We start from the raw sequence: 17205 nt of genomic DNA on the forward strand, positions 1-17205 counted from the left end.
AACCTTATTGTCTCCTAGCTTACAAACTTAAATGAACACACCAGTGTGGTTTGAAATTAATTACTCTTATTACTCCCTGCTCCAGAAATAAAAGTATCTTTTCCATGTTATTTGATTTAGAGTCTAGACTTTGTTTTGAAATAGTGATGTGTGTCTTATTTTTTATTTTAAATCCAGTGCTTGGATTTATATGCATTTGAAATCAGAATTCAGTGTTCAGCAATATTAAGGACATGATGTTTTCTCGAGTTTTGCATATAACAGGAAATTAGTACTGCCATACAGGAGCTTATTATTTATTCTAAATAAATAGGGTTACAACACTGTGTGGTCAATCCTTACTATGTTTTGAATTTGCAGAGTAGTCTTAGGACATAATAATAAAAAGTCATTAGTTATATTTCTAAGTATTTTTCAGTTTTTACATTTCTTTGAATTGTGTTTGCTAGGGAGGATGGACTGCGCTGATGTGGGCATCATACAAAGGCCGTACCGAAGTGGCTAAACTGCTGCTTGAGAAAGGTGCAAATCCAAACATCACAGGCATGGTAAGTTTTAGTTCTAAACATCTCCTTCTCCCAAGTGTTTGAAGTCCCGAACTGTACACTTATCTTACTATCTTGATTAACATTTTGCACTTCTTGGAGTATGCCATTAATTGCTGTACTTTATAAAGGGCTTGCTTTAATAATCTGTGTGATTGCCACTGGCTTTTTTAATAATTTTGAATTTTTTTAATTGAAGCAAATGGGTGTGCAGCGCATACTGAGATTCAAATTATCAGGAGGAGAAATAATAGAGAAGATAAGTAGTGTATCTAATGTTACTTGTATAACAACTGCCATTTTTCTGCATCTGTAGAACTTAATGGAGTAACTAATGTGTGCAATTTAGAAACCATAATTTGCTTTAATTGTTTCATAATAGTTTAGCTAGTATGAACATACACCATTCATGTTGGAGAATAAAATAACCATAAGATTTTGAGATTTTAGTTCATTTTATAAGCATTTTCTACAAAAGTGTAGGCACTGAACAGCTTATTTATACTGTCAGTTCTCTGCTGTTTGAGGCAATGAACAATGAAGAGGGAATCCCAGAGGCCAGAGCAACCTTTGTGATGGCTGATTTTCTCTCTGGTATCTGCAGTGTCTGTTGTGCATGGCATAACTCCTCTGCAGTCCTGATTACTTAGGGATATTGCATAGCTGTCTGTTGCTTCCTTTCTACCTTACAAATGTTCCTGTTAATATGAGCACCTGAATTTACAACCCTTGTTTAAAGAGTTATAAATCAAAACTGATTCAAAACAGTGGATTCTTCCTAAATACCATTGAGATAATGCACTAGATAACAATTATTGATAATGTAGTTGGATTTACTTCTGTATATTCATTCTTCTATGGCTTTAACTTCTCTTGAGACTTGTTTTGCTGATGTAAAATAATTAAAGTACATAAGGCTATAATTATTTATTTGTTTTTTAATTCTAAGCAATACAGTGTTTATCCAATTATTTGGGCAGCGGGACGTGGCCACTCAGATATAGTCCATCTCTTACTGCAGCATGGAGCTAAAGTGAACTGCTCTGACAAAGTAAGTTATACCTATATAACATTTAATTTCTGTAATGTTTGATAAATTTATTGTAAAAGGGAATTTATGGTTTCTTGATTAGAAAAGCACTTGCTTTTATATTTTATCCGTAAGATTAGAATTAGCGTGCTAGAGTAATTCGTTATGCTTGAAAGAGTTTTTTCAATAGTATGCTCAAGATGGTTATGAACATATTTCTATTTTCTGAGCTCTTGGAAACCTTGCTATCCTAGGCTGTATAGAAAAATAGTTCTTACAGCTATCTACAAAAGAAAAGTTGAAGTGGCTTTACAAATGCTTGTGTCAATTCACAAGACCAAATTACGTTTTTGCAAAAACTAAAGCAATGAAATATAGGATAAATACTAGATTTTATGTGATACTAAATGCAGAAAGCAATATGATAAAACATGAATGTTCTCTCAGTATGGAACCACCCCACTGGTTTGGGCAGCAAGGAAAGGTCATTTGGAGTGTGTGAAATACCTGCTGCAGATGGGAGCTGATGTTGATCAAGAAGGAGCTGTAAGTAACTGCATTTTCCAGTGATAAGTACATCTGTGTATCCTTTTTGTTTGTTTTTTTAATAATACAAAGACCAAGAAATACATGAAACAAGATGAAATGTTGGTGTTGGAGTGTTTTGCTTTCCAGCTATTTGCAGACTGCAATGAAAGTTACTGAAATTTCTTTGTGCCTTTTACTAAACTATGATGTAACTAGGGAGTTGTATTGACAGTGGACACACTGGTATGTTAAGTGTAAATTTTAATGACCATAAACTAATTTAGGTAAGTGTTATCTGAAGGTTAATGTTATCAAAATTCATTCAGTATACAAGCTTGATACATCAAATATCTTATTCCTCAGTGCCATTTGAAAAGTAAATCAAGCACAAATCATCTTTTGAAATTAATAATGGTGACTGCAACTTTTCAGAATTCGAATTTTTTTCAGAAGTTTCAGCTGCATATTGTTTTTAAATAAAACAGATTACATTTAAATTGCTTGTCAAAATAAAAAAAAATCCATTAAAAGTTAAGTGGAAGATTAGGAAAACTTTTGGTATTCATACAATTATTTCTGAAGTTCTTCAAAAATCTTCTTTCTGAACAGTATTGGTAGACTTAGGTGCTCCAGTAATAAATACTATGCTCACATATGACAAGAACATTTATCATATGTGTGGCATTCAGGAGACAGAATAAACTGACCTGAACTTTACTTTTTCTGTTTGAAGTGTTCTCTACTATTGCTCTTAGTTAATTTCTTTGCTTTTAAACAGCATGTTTTTTGATGCACTTTAAAACACAAAACTGAAGTAGTGTTTGGATGATTAAAGAATGATGTCAGTGAGTGTTCTCTTCTTATTTGAACTGCTGATATAATGATGGTTGCTGTATCCACTGTACAATAAAATCTTTTCGTTTTATTTAAAGAATTCTATGACTGCACTTATTGTAGCAGTGAAGGGTGGCTATACTGACTCAGTAAAAGAAATACTGAAAAGGAACCCAAATGTAAACCTAACAGATAAAGACGGAAATACAGCTTTGATGATTGCATCAAAGGAGGGACATACTGAAATTGTGCAGGATCTTCTTGATGCTGGAACTTATGTGAACATTCCTGACAGAGTGAGTCAATATTCATCATAATTGTCATTTTATATGTATATGTAGTTTATGTTTTAATACCAGTGTACGCAGTTTTGTAAATATGTGGTTTTTCTGGCTTTCTAATTTTTCTGCCATCTAGGGGTATTTTTGTGTATTGCTCTTTTAGAAGTATGTTAGGTGGTAAATGTTGCTGTGTGAAGGTAAAGGATAAACTACTGAAACTATTTTTCTGTGAAATGCTTGAACTGAGACCATAGGGCATCTGACATACCTGTAACATTAGACTAATACTGAAGTGATCTGTAGGTGTGGGGTGGGGTAGTGCTGCTAAAACTGCAAACTGTGGATTCTGTAAAGGAGGATGTATTTAATTCAGCATGTACATCTTTTGCAATAAAACTTTTTACTAGAAAACGTGCATATATGAGAGGGAGACTTCAGCTCTGGGTTAAGAGATGTAAATGTAACACTATGTGCGTGACCCATACATGCATTGCTCGGTAGAGATGTGACATGAACAGTGCCCAGAGTGTGAATCTGCTTGCTGGCACCTTGGGATTTTATTTGGTTACTTATACAGGTGCTTTGGACTGTCTGCAGTGCCCTCTTGATAGGAGTTTCTGAAATGTCAGAGATAGGTCAAGCACTGCAGCCTTAAGGCTGTAGCTGGTTAGATACCTAAACTTAGGTGTCTCTATCAAGGTCAGTGACTTAGCAGTGATACGTTTCTGAGGCTGCATTCCCAGTCCCTAAGTTGGATTGCTTGGAGTTGCAGAGACTAGAGGAAAGCTTCCTAATATTTGCCTCATAAATTTAAAAGGAATTTTGGATGCATTTTCCTGTATTTCAAATGCCAGTGCATTTCTCAGATGGCAGTGTACTGAGCTACAGTGCTGCATGCCAACAAAAAATTTGACCTCAGGCACATATCAAAGCAAACTTTAAAAATTTTTAAGAAAATACGTTGCAATCCCTCTTAGCACCTCTTCTGCCACAATGTTCTGCAATGGTCTGCATTTCTGTGCTTTCAGGAAGGAGAAATTACAGCTTTCAGCACAGCTGACTGCATTCCAAAAATACACCTAACAATGAGTACTCTTAGTTTCAGATGCTAGAGTAGGTTTTGATAAAGAAAATTTCTTGATTTGCAGCCAAACCAAGATTTGATTGATGGGGCATTTCCTACTCTAAGCTGAGCTCTCTGATTTCTGCACCTGTTGTTTTGCTGTACTTTTATCTATTTTTCTTGTTTCATCATAAAAGACGTACTAGGCAGTTTCAGGAGTATAAGGTAATTTCTGGAATTTTGGCATGTCCTTAAGTGTGTTAAAATCAGAAGCCTTAAGCACAATTCTAACTTTGTTTTATGTATATACAGCTCCATTTACCACACCAAAATATTTTTTATTTTGATCTGAGATAAAATCAGCCTTTTGTTTTTTTTCTTTATAATAGCATAGTGTATGTAAACAAGATAGCAGTCAAATCTGCACAAAATAGAGATAAATTTAATCAAAATTCTTGAAGAGCTTTTGTCAGCTGTGAAACGTCTCAAGGAGACAGACGATATTCTTGTCTGATTGTAAGTGGTTATTACTATGAGTGTTTGGTCTTCCTATTAACAGAAAACAACTGGTTTTTTTCATATTTATTATTAATTTATGCTGTTTTTTTTAGGATAGTGGTTTAAGCTAGACCTATTTATGGAGTGTTTTACTGAACAATTGAATAAAAAAAAAAAAAGTCCAGAATTTTTTCTATTATATACTCATTTTTTCAGAGAGAGTTTTCATTTTTGTATCTTTTTTTTTTTTTTTAAATGAGTGGAGATTTATTAATGTGAATAGTCATAGTGTATATTTGCAAGCTATAATCCATTTTCTGTTGCACTTCTTTTTAGTAAATAATATTAATTAATGTTCAATATTCTTTCACAATTTTTTTTAGAGTGGAGATACAGTGTTGATTGGGGCTGTTAGAGGTGGTCACGTTGAAATTGTGAGGGCCCTGCTCCATAAATATGCTGATATAGATATCAGAGGTCAGGTAAGTACAACAGTGTAAATATTAGAGTAATTCTTAAATAGGACATGAATTTGTATACCAAACAATTGTACTGTGTTCCTGAAAACAGGGCTTTAAAGTCTGCTCTGTCTACTCTGTAGGAAGCTCAAGTTCCATCAAACAGTAAAATACATCATGTTGCTGTGCGGGTTTTAAGATATAAGATACACATAATTGTAACAGCTTGTTAAGCACAGTGAGTTAATTGTATAATGGTTGAAAAGAAAAAGTTGTAAACTGAATTTACTTCATCTGCACTTCTGAATATGTTTAAAATAATGACATACCTTAAAAGATACTTAATAGAATGATTTTAATAATATTTTAAATAGAATATCAATGAAATGTGATGCACCTGAGATTATATCTGTTGTAAGAGTGTTTCTGTCACTGTGCTTGGTTGGGTCTTGTCTCCACCAACTTTGTGTTGCTTTCTGTTAACACTGTTGTCAGTGCTTTCCATGTTTTCTACCTAGCCCTTCTTTCTTTTTTGTTCTTTTAAGGTTTTAGATAGATTAAGGTATTTACTCTTCTACTTAAGGCTTTACTCTTTTACTGGAAGCTCTCTCACTCAGCATGGTACTTGTTTTATTTACAGTGAACTTGCTTTCTTTTGCTTGAAGCTGTTTCAATCACTGCTTTGTCGGCACATGTGTTCTGCCAAGTTTGAACACAAAACTAACTAGTCACTGAGAGCTGCAAAGGTTCAATGCCTGCTGCTGTTGCAGAGCCTCTCTGAGAAGCCAACAAGTTTTTATTTTCAAGAAAAAGTGGCATTTGGATCTCTTCCTCTAACCTGCCATTGGCAATCTGTGTGTCTCAGCTTCTGGCTGTGACATGGGTTTTGAAAATCTGAAGCTTTTCAACATCTTACTATGACTGAAGCAATACAGAAACAGGAGGAGGATGCAATGTCTTGGTAGCAGGGAAGCTTGTGACTTCTGTCAGTGTGAGGTTGCTTGAGTGGCAATTTGCAGTGCTTGATATAGAGAATACTTCTGTGGCCTTACAGGAGGCACAGCAGGAGTCAGTACCATCAGGGCAAGGTTCTGGCTCTGCACTTCAGATCATAGTTTAGGACCAGCAGTATCAAAATTGGAAGATGGATGCTACTTCCCTGCTGGGAGCAATTTCTCTGCTGTTTGGCATTGCAGCACCTGCCTGGTGGCCAGACCTGTTCTGGGGAGATGTGTTGACTGCCCAAATTTGTGACATTTCAGAAATATTGCTGAGTCTTGTCCGGCCTTGCAGCAATGGTGTTCCTTGTCGATCATTCATTCATGTGGTCACTAGCTGGTGGATTCCTTCAGCAGATAAAACATGACTAAAAGGCTTTGAGAGTGAGTGTTGGAGCAGATGAGGGCTCAGGTGGTGTTTCCCTCAGCCCTTCTGGGAGGGGGAAAGACCCAGCTGGGAACATCTGGCAGACCTGTGCCTGGCTGTGTAGCTGATGTACAGCTCACTGAAGGACAGTGAAGATGAAACCCAAGTGATTGGAGAGGAAAGAAATTTTAGTGACTGGAATTGCTAATCTGTTGAGAAAGGCTTTAAACTCAGTTTGCTGTAAGCCCATGAGTGGAAGAGAAAGAGCTGCAATGAAAGAAGCAAGCAAGGTAGAAGGCTGCAAGGGGCACTTGGAGATTGCTGCTTAGAAGCAGGTGTGTGTTGAGAGGCTTTTCTTAAGTGTCTGTATACAAATATGCATCAAACAGAAAGAGTCATGGTGTAGTCACTAGGCTACAGAAAGATTGCATGTGTGAAGACTTTCTGGGGTAGCACACATCCACATATCACTGGGGGGAAAAAAAGATGACAGAAGCAGATTTGCAGCTATGAACCTTCCCCCAGGTTTACTGATAAAATATCTGGCTATTCAGCATTCTGGTGCTTTGTGTTGGCTTTCTTGTCCATCTACTTTTACAGCTTCACAGCTTGCATGGCCTCTGAAATAACAGTTGCTTTATTTCATTAGGTAATTTCTATATTTGAGTTAGAATTGAATATTTACATGAAGTTTCGGAAACTTTTTTGAGACAGGTTTAGTCTGCTTGGATTGTTAAAACTTTTAGTATATTTCACAAAGGTTTTCAAAATAGATTTATATTCCCTAGCCAAATTTTCATCCTCCCCTCTAAATTCTACTGTGGTGCCAATTAGATTTGTTGACCTTTCCCTTTGCCTTGAGCTGTACTAAAAATTGCTGTATTACATGCAATTTTCAATATATAACGATTGTTCTTTAAATACTGTTTTGGAAATTAATCCAACTAAATGAAAATACTGTTAGTGTTTAATAATTTTTTTATTTTTTTTTAGGATAATAAAACTGCTTTATATTGGGCAGTTGAAAAAGGAAATGCTACAATGGTGAGGGATATCTTGCAATGCAACCCTGATACTGAGACATGTACCAAGGTAACAATTAGAATTTTAAGTGAATTGCTTTTTTTAACATCTGTTCTTTCCTCAGCTCTTATGTGATGTGAAGATCATACCAAATTCAGTTTTTGTTAAGTGTTGTTATGTTGAACACGGTTATATTTTTTTTTAAATAAGGCTTCTCAGCAGTAGTAATGTTCTCTCTGTTGATAAATATGATTTGCTGTTAAATCCTTGATAGCAGGGAACATGTGGATTCTTTAGCTCAGCATCACTGACATGACCAGGAATAAGGAGTAAAGAGCAGGTGCTACTGAAAACTGGGGAAAGAGGTTTCTGATATTACTAGGCATGAGTTCAGGCATGTGCAGCAGTAAGGGGAAGAATAAGAGAAGTAATTTGCATTCAATGAATGAAATATTTTCAAATATCTTGTATTAAATCTCAATTTTGTCTTTCTCTATTTGACACTATTATTGACAGAAATGTATTTTGTTCTTTGATTCTAATCAATCTAGAAAACTGGGTCTGGGGTACTTTTTCACAGACATAGGTGCTGAAGTGTTGTTGCATGCACAGTAGCATATTTAATTTTAATTATCTTAATTTTTTTGTTTTAATTTTTTACCCAATCACTATATTTTTTCTTGGTTTTGGGCATAGAGAGATCTTGATATTAGTCCTACTTTTCCATTTTAGGATGGAGAAACACCACTTATAAAGGCAACTAAGATGAGAAATATTGAAATAGTAGAGCTTCTTCTGGATAAAGGAGCTAAGGTCTCTGCTGTAGACAAGGTAAAGAATACTTGTTTGTTTACTTTAGTATATTTAATCATTTTAGTTTTGCAGCAGGATTTTGGAGAGAGCTGTTGAGGCTAATACAGAAAGAGAGCTTTTCATATGCTTAATAATTAAATAGACCATAAGACTTAAATTCTTAGTCTCCCATATGTTTAATAATAAAATAGATCAGAACAATTAAGTGTAAATTTGTTTCCACCATTAGTATATTGTTGGGTTTTGGTTTGTTTTGTATTAGGGTGCTCTTAACTTGAAAAAAACATCCAGGCAAGGAATAAAGCTTTCACAGAGAAAGCAACTAATTGTTAGTACACTTGAAGAAGAGCATAGAAAATGGTTATTTGTCACTAATGTTAATTTTTGATTAATAGACATTTAACTTAAGGATGCCAAGGACAAATACAACTGATTATTGCTGTGTTTTTTATGTATTACCTACTTTGACTGCAAACCTTTTAAGTACAGGAACATTTATTTAGTATTTTTTAAATCTCTTACTATTATATTTAGGGTGACTAAATCATAATATTGATTTGATGCAATAAGAAAGCTTTTACTGGGAAGTTTTTGGGGAAGTCTGAGCAGACACTGAAACAATTCTAACAAGCGCCATCTCTTGTTCCAAACAAGTCTCTGAGTTTGCCTGTAGACATTTGTTTCTACACAGAGACTACAGCTTTCATGGACTTTAGCATATTAATATAGGCATTTAAGAAAGAAGGCCATGTCTGAGGTTTAGTGTTCTAAGAACTGCTTTTTCACATGTCTTCTCTGAAACATTTGTAATGCTTTTTCAAAGGGAAAAATGCTTGCTGTAAGGCACTGATGCTTGTGAAAGTGCCCTAAGATTGATTTCAGGGAAATAATGCTTCTGAAACAATGTTGAACATATGGTCTGTCCATAATCTTAGGAATTCATGTTAGATATTACTAGCTTTTTACTTAATTGCAGAAAGGAGATACTCCACTTCACATTGCCATTCGCGGAAGAAGCCGTAAACTTGCTGAATTACTCTTAAGAAATCCAAAAGATGGTCGATTGCTTTATAGACCCAACAAGACAGGAGAAACCCCTTACAATATTGACTGTAGCCACCAGAAGAGTATTTTAACGCAGATCTTTGGTGCCAGTAAGTATAAGTTTGGGGTTTTTTTAATCACTCATATATTGACAATTCAGTTTATTCAATTGGTGAAGTGTATCTGTGGCTACAGATTTTTTAATGTTTTAATGTTGCATCTAGTGAGAAGGCTTACAAACAATCAGTTGGCAAAAAGCCCCATTACTCTAAAAGCCTGGCAAGGTCAAATGTACCTTTTATTTTGGCTTTAGATGTTGGATACTCTGTGACTTCTGTTGATCACTTTGTTTTTATTTGGATCTTGCTTGTAGGAATTACTTTCTCTGACTTCCTGTGGTTTGGGATCTTGAGGCTTTAATAGTTGTGATAATTATGTATCATTTATGTGGATGATTTAAAATTCCTTTGAAGAGCTGTTACATGGCAGGAGTATGTATACAAGTATGTGTGAATGTGTTATGCCTTTATGTATGAAAATTGTCATATTGAAGAGCTCTCTTAGAGCAAAGTTGTGTAGCATGGTATTTGTGTTGCAGGACACTTGTCTCCCACGGAATCTGACGGTGACATGCTGGGCTATGATCTGTACAGCAGCGCTTTGGCTGATATTCTGAGTGAACCAACCATGCAGCCACCCATCTGTGTAGGCTTGTATGCACAGTGGGGAAGTGGAAAATCTTTCCTGCTCAAGAAACTGGAAGGTAAAAACTAGGTTTAGTCTTTTCAATGCTTCCAATCTACCTGTGAAAAGCATCACATACTAGTTTTTGTGAGGGTTGTTGGTCCATGTAATGTTGTATCTGGTCTCATGTTTCTATGATGAAAGGATTTAAATTTTACTGTGGTCAGTTCATCCATAGATTGTTTTGTTCATTTATACAATGTCAAGGCAGTCTTTAAGTGCTTTGTCCATTTTCCTGTGAGTTTCCTGCAGCAGTGAATCTACCCTTTAGGTACTGCAGAAACTCTGGCTGCCAAAATATGCCTTTCTGGGCCCATTTGTGTGTCAGATCAGGTTCAGACTTCTTCTGCTGCAGTATTTTTTATTGTGCATCCTATGTGTCTTTTTATTTTTATTGGTTAAGAACAATTATCAAGCTATTAATATTTTATTCTCTGCAGTGTATGTTCTTTGCATCTAGTTTTCTTCCCCTCTCCTCCTTCTTACTTTTGAGTTTTTTTGAACTTTCTAAAATGACAGAGGAAGGCAAATGCAGCATATGAAATAAATGAATATTTTTCCTGGTGGAAATAGGCATCTTACTTAGTTTTAGCATTTTCTTATAGTGGTTGTTTTTCTGAGATGTTTCAATATAATTCAAAATGGTTTTGGTGTTTCTTACTTTTGGTGATTTCTTTATTAGACAAAATGGGATCTCTGCATTAATTTTTTTCACCTCATGTTCCATGTCATAAACAAAAAACGTGTATATTTTGACTGTAATATTTATTGCTGATGAGCTCTTACTCAGTGTTTTCTTCCTGTTCCTCTTTCCTGTTTTCATTCTGGGTTGTGTATATTTTATTCCTTGTGTATCTATTATTTCTTATTCTGTAGAACCTAAATAAGTTCCTTCAGGAATTCCTGTTTTAGTAAGTAAGAATCAACAAACAGAAATAATACTGCAGCCTTCACATTCTACTCTTATATATGACTATTTGAAGAACACAGTCCATGCTTCAGTGGTTGAGATTTTGGGGGTTAGGTGGGGTTTTTTTGACAGATACAATGGATTTATTTTTCTTAGTGTCATAAAATATGTTTTACACTTTTGAAGGAGGACAGGAAATGGCATGACTTTTAATATAGTTTCAAAAGTAGAAAATCTGCAGCAAAGAACGTGAGTATTGTGTATTTCGATGTTTACATTCATTGCACGGATGAAAACTTAGGGTATTGCACTAATGTTTGAAGAATTCATGCATCCTTGTCTTTTTTTTAGATCAATAATCAGGATAAGTTATATGGTCTGATGAAAAAATTCTTCTAAAAATGATCTGTTCTTGAGTGAATTCGTGTGTTAACTGGTCTTTGTCTTTTTGTTTTAGATGAAATGAAGACTTTTGCAGGACAGCAGATTGAACCTCTGTTCCAGTTCTCCTGGCTTATTGTATTCCTCACACTTTTGCTGTGTGGAGGTTTGGGTTTGTTGCTTGCTTTCACAGTGGACGCAAAACTTGGAATAGCAGTGTCACTCAGCTTATTAGCTGTTCTCTACATTTTCTTTAGTAAGTCTTATATGGAATTTAATGGTTTTAATCTGTTTCTGGAATTAAATATTGCTTCATAGATAGATATGCTTTGCCATTCAGAAAAAAATAGTAAATGGTTTTGTAGACAGTAAGACCCCTTTGTACCCTTCGTTTTGCATGTAATTTTTGAGAGTGCATTCTTGAGAACAAAGAAGGATTTTATTAATTTTGTTGTGTTACTCTTACCCTTCTCATTTTTACTCTAACTGCTAAAAGTTCATAACTTTTTTTTACAGAACTCCATGCTTTATCTGATCAATTTCATGATTCTTTCAGCTGTCAATGTTGACTGAATTGAAACTATAACATCTTTTTAATATTTTAGCTGTAATTTACTTTGGTGGCCGGAGAGAAGGGGAGAGATGGAACTGGGCCTGGGTGTTAAGTACAAGGCTGGCAAGACATGTTGGATATTTAGAATTGCTTCTCAAACTCATGTTTGTGAACCCACCAGAACTACCAGAGCAAACCACTAAAGCTTTACCTGTCAGGTTAGTTATTTTGTTTATTTACTCTTGAGTAATCAGTCAGGCTCACTCTGATACTTCTCAAACTGTGCATATTAATATGCATGTTTAGCTTCATGTGAAAAGTTGTTGAGATTCCTGTTTGAAAAACAGTAACCCTAGAAGATCATCAGCTTTTCAGTGTGAAGAAGATAGTAGTGTTTTCAGGAAAAACTGTCTGCCAAAGTTGGTGAAAGTTAGTGATTTTTAGGATTAGGGGTTTTGGCTATTGTATTAATGAAAATTCATACAAGATAAAATAAGAATTTTCTGGTATAGCTGGTATAATTGTGTATTATGTATGTTTAATTCTTGTTCCACTGATGACTTCTGTTAAGGTTTGAGGTTTTTTTTCCTCTGTGTAAGCAGAACGTCAGATTGTTCAAAGCTTCTAGTTTATCTAAAATCAAGAAAATTTATGCTGTGTGTTTGAGAATTTCATTTACTTCTGTCGTTTAAAAACTTCTATTTTAACCTCATGGTGCTTTTATGTGATCTTGTGTTTCTATAATTTTTTAATCCTCTACAAATATTTAAAAATAGATCAGAATGAAGTTTTGAAAATATTTGTCCCTGTTATGTTTTGGCATCATAAAGGTGTTTTCATGTTTTTACTGCCATCTGAGAATATTTAGCCTTTTAAGAAATCAAGTCTTAGAATAGGAAGTGAGGCAAAGAAGAAGTTGATAAATGGAGACCAGAAAATATTTAAAGTTTTCTGAAGTGTACAAAATACATGTTTTTTTCTCTTTCAGATTTTTGTTTACAGACTACAATAGACTGTCCAGTGTAGGTGGAGAGACTTCACTGGCTGAGATGATTGCTACCCTCTCTGATGCATGTGAAAGGGAATTCGGTTTCCTAGCAACAAGGCTATTTCGAGTTTTCAAGACAGAAGATACACAAGGTTGTTTTTTGGTTTTTTTCACCTGAATGACATTTCTAATTATTCCATTTCAGTGCACTGTTACCAGGGCTTCTGTTTTTTGCATTATAAGCTCTTTTTAGAAATCGTTGTAGCCATGCAGAAATTCATGGAGAAGGGGAAACTCTTTGTTTGGAGGAAAAAAATGTCCTGTTTTATTTGCTAAGCTTGATTTTATTCATATAGTAATACTGTGAAATACACTTTTCAGAAATGTCAGTGGAAATGTATATTTATATTACATCCTTACAGATGCAGCATATTTTCATAACAATTAAGTCATTGTGATTGAGTCAGATAAAGGGAAATGTATGTTTTTGTGTAGTGCTATGAGAGGTTTGTTTAGTTTATAGATTTTAATTTAAAGCTGTTATGAGTGACCACTACTTATTCTTGGAAATAATAAATGTGTAGAACATGTTGGTCCTATAAATTGCTGGGAGTAAGATGGGATGAAATGTATGTACTTGATCCAAATGGAACAAGTTTTTTTGTTCTGTTTCATCTGTAGATTTCTAGAAAAATAAATATGCAGAGTAGAGTATGATATTGTGAAGATGGAGTTCTTGAACTTGACTTTCAATTAATTGTGGATTTATTTGTACTTTAAGTTTAGTATGTGTCAGTTACTTCTCATTTATTTTTGTCCGTAAATTGAGGAATCTGTCACCTCTCACAAATTGAAATGTTTAGACTCTTCTGTCCTGCAGAGGCTGGAAAAAACATGCTATGTTTGCTATGTTCAGCTGTGTGCTGAACACAACTTACTCCTCATTGTTTTTTTCATATTCACTAAATGCTCTTTATGAAAGGGATGTGTGGATTTTTCCACCTTTTTTTCTGTGTTAGGTTCTGCAGTTCCTCTCCTTAATCTCAATGAAACAGCTTTCATAATGCTGTAATTTCTCCTGAAGTTGTCTTTGGAATGGCCGTGTAGTGCTGGCTTCTCATGATTATTTGCAGTAATCATCTTTTCCCTTTCATTTGTAATCTTATATTCTTTTGTATTCTTTGCTCTGTTCCCTTCCTGTGCTCTGCCTAATTATATAATTGATTTTTTAAATTTATTTTATCTCTTTGGTGATTTTGCATTCTCTCCTTTTCTCCGGTTGTTTACAGGTCTAGGGTCATAGGTTTATTACCTCTAGATGTTCACAGAAATTCCATAGAGGTTTATTTTTAGCCTTCTGTATCTTAATTTTTGTTATGTCTGTAAACTTGCAGGCATGCCTCTTTCAGTTGTCATTTCCTTGTTCATGATATTTAAGTGTCTCTCTAATCCAGTTCTGTCTCTTTCTAGTAAGAGGATGCTTACATTTCTACTTATGTCTAAAACTGAATCTAATTATCTGAGTTGTTCCCCTTTGTTTCTTGCCTTTGTCCTGCAGCACAATCCTATGAGTCACTTATGCCAGCAATGTGAAAAACTTTTGCAGCTCATACCTTGGTGTAGAGAATGATATGGACCACATATAAACCTTGGGTATTCTTTCTGTGTAGCATATTAAAAATCTGATTTCCCCCCTGCAGTTCAAATACTGATTTTTAGATGTCATAATTTTGCTTCAGGTCATTGCCATTCTGTCCTTTCTTATCAACAAATGTGACCAGAAGACAGCAATTTTCTAGGTGTACCACTAGATCTGTACAGTTCCTAAACGCAGAGATTATTGCTTTGTAAAATGCTAATCACTGATTTAGCTGTGCTAAACTCCAACTACACTATTTGCTTTATTTCTTATCAGTCCACTTGAAGTCAGGAGCTCTGTACTCTCCTCTGGGGCCTTTGTGAATTGTCCAAACCATATTTGCCGCAGTTTTCCCATTCATGTGTGTTTTAGCATGCAAGAAAGGATGGCCTCAGGTTGCAGTTTGCAATTTTGGTTTAGTTCTTCAATAGTACCATTACTATTAGATTATGTAAATACCAGGTTCTGGTTAAAAACTTAAGTAGTTCCTGCACTGTTGTCCTACAGTTTATTTACGTAAATACACTTTACAGAGAAATGCCACAAAAGGGGTGATAGCACTTACACAAAATTGTAATTTCCATCCAGTGTGGAGTTCATGAAAGGATGAAAATAAACTGAAAATTAAAGGAATATCTCTGCTTCATAATTTCCAAGAATTTTGGCAAATAATAGATTTTTTTTTTCCACTGGTTTGTGACTGGGTAGTAACACTGCAGTAAGCTTTTGTGCCAGTCAGTGTTTTATGAGAAGTATGCAAGTTAATAGATGCACTCACCTGTCATCACATTGTATGTTAATTCTAACAGCAATACTTGTTTCCTAGGTAAAAAGAAATGGAAGAAAACTTGCTGCCTCCCATCCTTCGTGATTTTCCTCTTCATCTTGTCTTGTGTTGTTTCTGCGATCGCCCTGTTGGCAATTTTTAATGTGGAATCAGCCAACATGACAGTGAATGTTATTCTCATAACAGTCACCTGTATTGTTGGTTTGGCTTTTTGCTTGAATTGCCGCACATGGTGGCAGGTAATGGATTCAGTTTTGAATTCTCAGAGAAAGCGTCTTCACAGTGCTGCCTCCAAGCTTCACAAGTTGAAAAGCGAGGGGTTCATGAAGGTGAGCATTTATATGAATTGGCTCTTAAAAGGAATTAAACAAACCCCCAAACATGGAACATCATTAAGCTAAGGCACCATTAATTTAATCAGGCCAAGTCTCACAACAGGAGAATGAGAGTTGGTTTAGTTGGAGAGTTTTTACTGAATGGAACACTTCTGTGCTAGAGGTAATTTTGCTTCGTATATGAGATCTGTCTGCTTAATCATAAATGTTAAATTTGGGGTTTCAGTTTTCTGATTTTATTTTTGCTGGGAAGAAAGTACTTGGAAAACAATTCTCAATTACCATTATTTAGTAAAAGCTTATTTTAGATCATAAGATTAGAAAGAATAACTTTTAGAATCTTCTAAAGGTGTAAAAACAAGCCTAACTTTATCTGTCTGCAAGACCTTTTGGCTAAGAAAGGAACTGTAGCACTGGAAAAGAATTTCACAACACTCTATGTATTTAATGAAAAATGGTAGAAAAATACTATTGTTTTGCTGGCCTGTATCTATAAACTGATAAATAAACTCTTAGGCTGTTATCAGATAAGCTGTATGCTCCTATTTAGAAGTAAAATGTAGCATCGTGATTGTTAACTTTGTAGATTACAGCCAATGTATTGTTAAAAATCTGTTGTACAAATATTTTTTATATGGTCATAGAATAGTTTGAATTGAAAGTGACCTTTGAAAGGTCAGCCAGTACAATCTCCCTGTAATGAGCAGGGGTGTCTTCAATTAGATCAGGCTGCTCAGAGCCCAGTGCAGCCTGACTTTGAATGTTTCCAAGGATGGGCATCCACAGCTTCTTTGGGCAATCTGTACCAGTGTTTTACCACCTCATTTTAAACACACTTTTTTCTTATATCTAACCTAGATTGACTGTCCTTCAGTTTTTAAAACCAGCCCCCCCCTTGTCCTCTTGTAAAAGATCCTGCTAAAAAGTTTGTCCTCATGTTACTTACAGGCCTCTTTAGGTACTGGAAAGCCACAATATACATGTTCCCAGAATTTCATCTTCAGGCTGAATAATCCCAATTCTCTCAGCCTTTCATCACAGCAGAGGTGCTCCATTCCTGTTGACAAGAGCCAGCTGAGCCTTGGTCTTCCTCACCATATCCCCTCACAACCAGACTGTGTCCCTATACTCTTCCTAGTATACTTGTGCTTGCTTTCACTTCTTGGTCAAACTTTGGTTTGGCCAGCAGGTCTCTACTCAGCACAGCCAGCTTTGTCTCCCTTGCCAATTTTCTTATACCTGGGGATTACAGGCTTTTGTGTTCCATGAAAAGCATCCTTAGAAGATCTGCCAGCTGTGTTGTCCCTGTGGGCAGTTTTCCAGGGGATCTGTTGACTATCTCTTTGAAGAGCTAAAAGTTTGCTTTCCTAAAATGTAGTGTGCTGA

At 35.3% G+C, this 17205-nt stretch overlaps 1 protein-coding gene across 3 annotated transcripts in view; it reads left to right on the forward strand.

Moving 5' to 3' along the window:
• KIDINS220 (kinase D interacting substrate 220) overlaps positions 1 to 17205 on the forward strand; it is a 73744-nt gene that overhangs the window by 13903 nt on the left and 42636 nt on the right. For all 3 annotated transcript variants that reach the window (XM_086875892.1, XM_086875893.1, XM_086875894.1), the window contains exons 5-17: positions 450 to 548; positions 1495 to 1596; positions 2023 to 2121; positions 3036 to 3233; positions 5163 to 5261; positions 7596 to 7694; positions 8358 to 8456; positions 9415 to 9592; positions 10081 to 10245; positions 11594 to 11773; positions 12123 to 12288; positions 13059 to 13210; positions 15524 to 15813. In XM_086875892.1, coding sequence (XP_086732018.1) covers positions 450 to 548; positions 1495 to 1596; positions 2023 to 2121; positions 3036 to 3233; positions 5163 to 5261; positions 7596 to 7694; positions 8358 to 8456; positions 9415 to 9592; positions 10081 to 10245; positions 11594 to 11773; positions 12123 to 12288; positions 13059 to 13210; positions 15524 to 15813 — 1926 coding nt within the window. The remainder of the gene's footprint in view (positions 1 to 449; positions 549 to 1494; positions 1597 to 2022; positions 2122 to 3035; positions 3234 to 5162; positions 5262 to 7595; positions 7695 to 8357; positions 8457 to 9414; positions 9593 to 10080; positions 10246 to 11593; positions 11774 to 12122; positions 12289 to 13058; positions 13211 to 15523; positions 15814 to 17205) is intronic.

The sequence above is a fragment of the Cyanistes caeruleus genome, chromosome 2, assembly GCF_971803275.1.
Source record: "Cyanistes caeruleus chromosome 2, bCyaCae1.hap1.1, whole genome shotgun sequence".
Lineage (NCBI taxonomy): Eukaryota > Metazoa > Chordata > Aves > Passeriformes > Paridae > Cyanistes > Cyanistes caeruleus.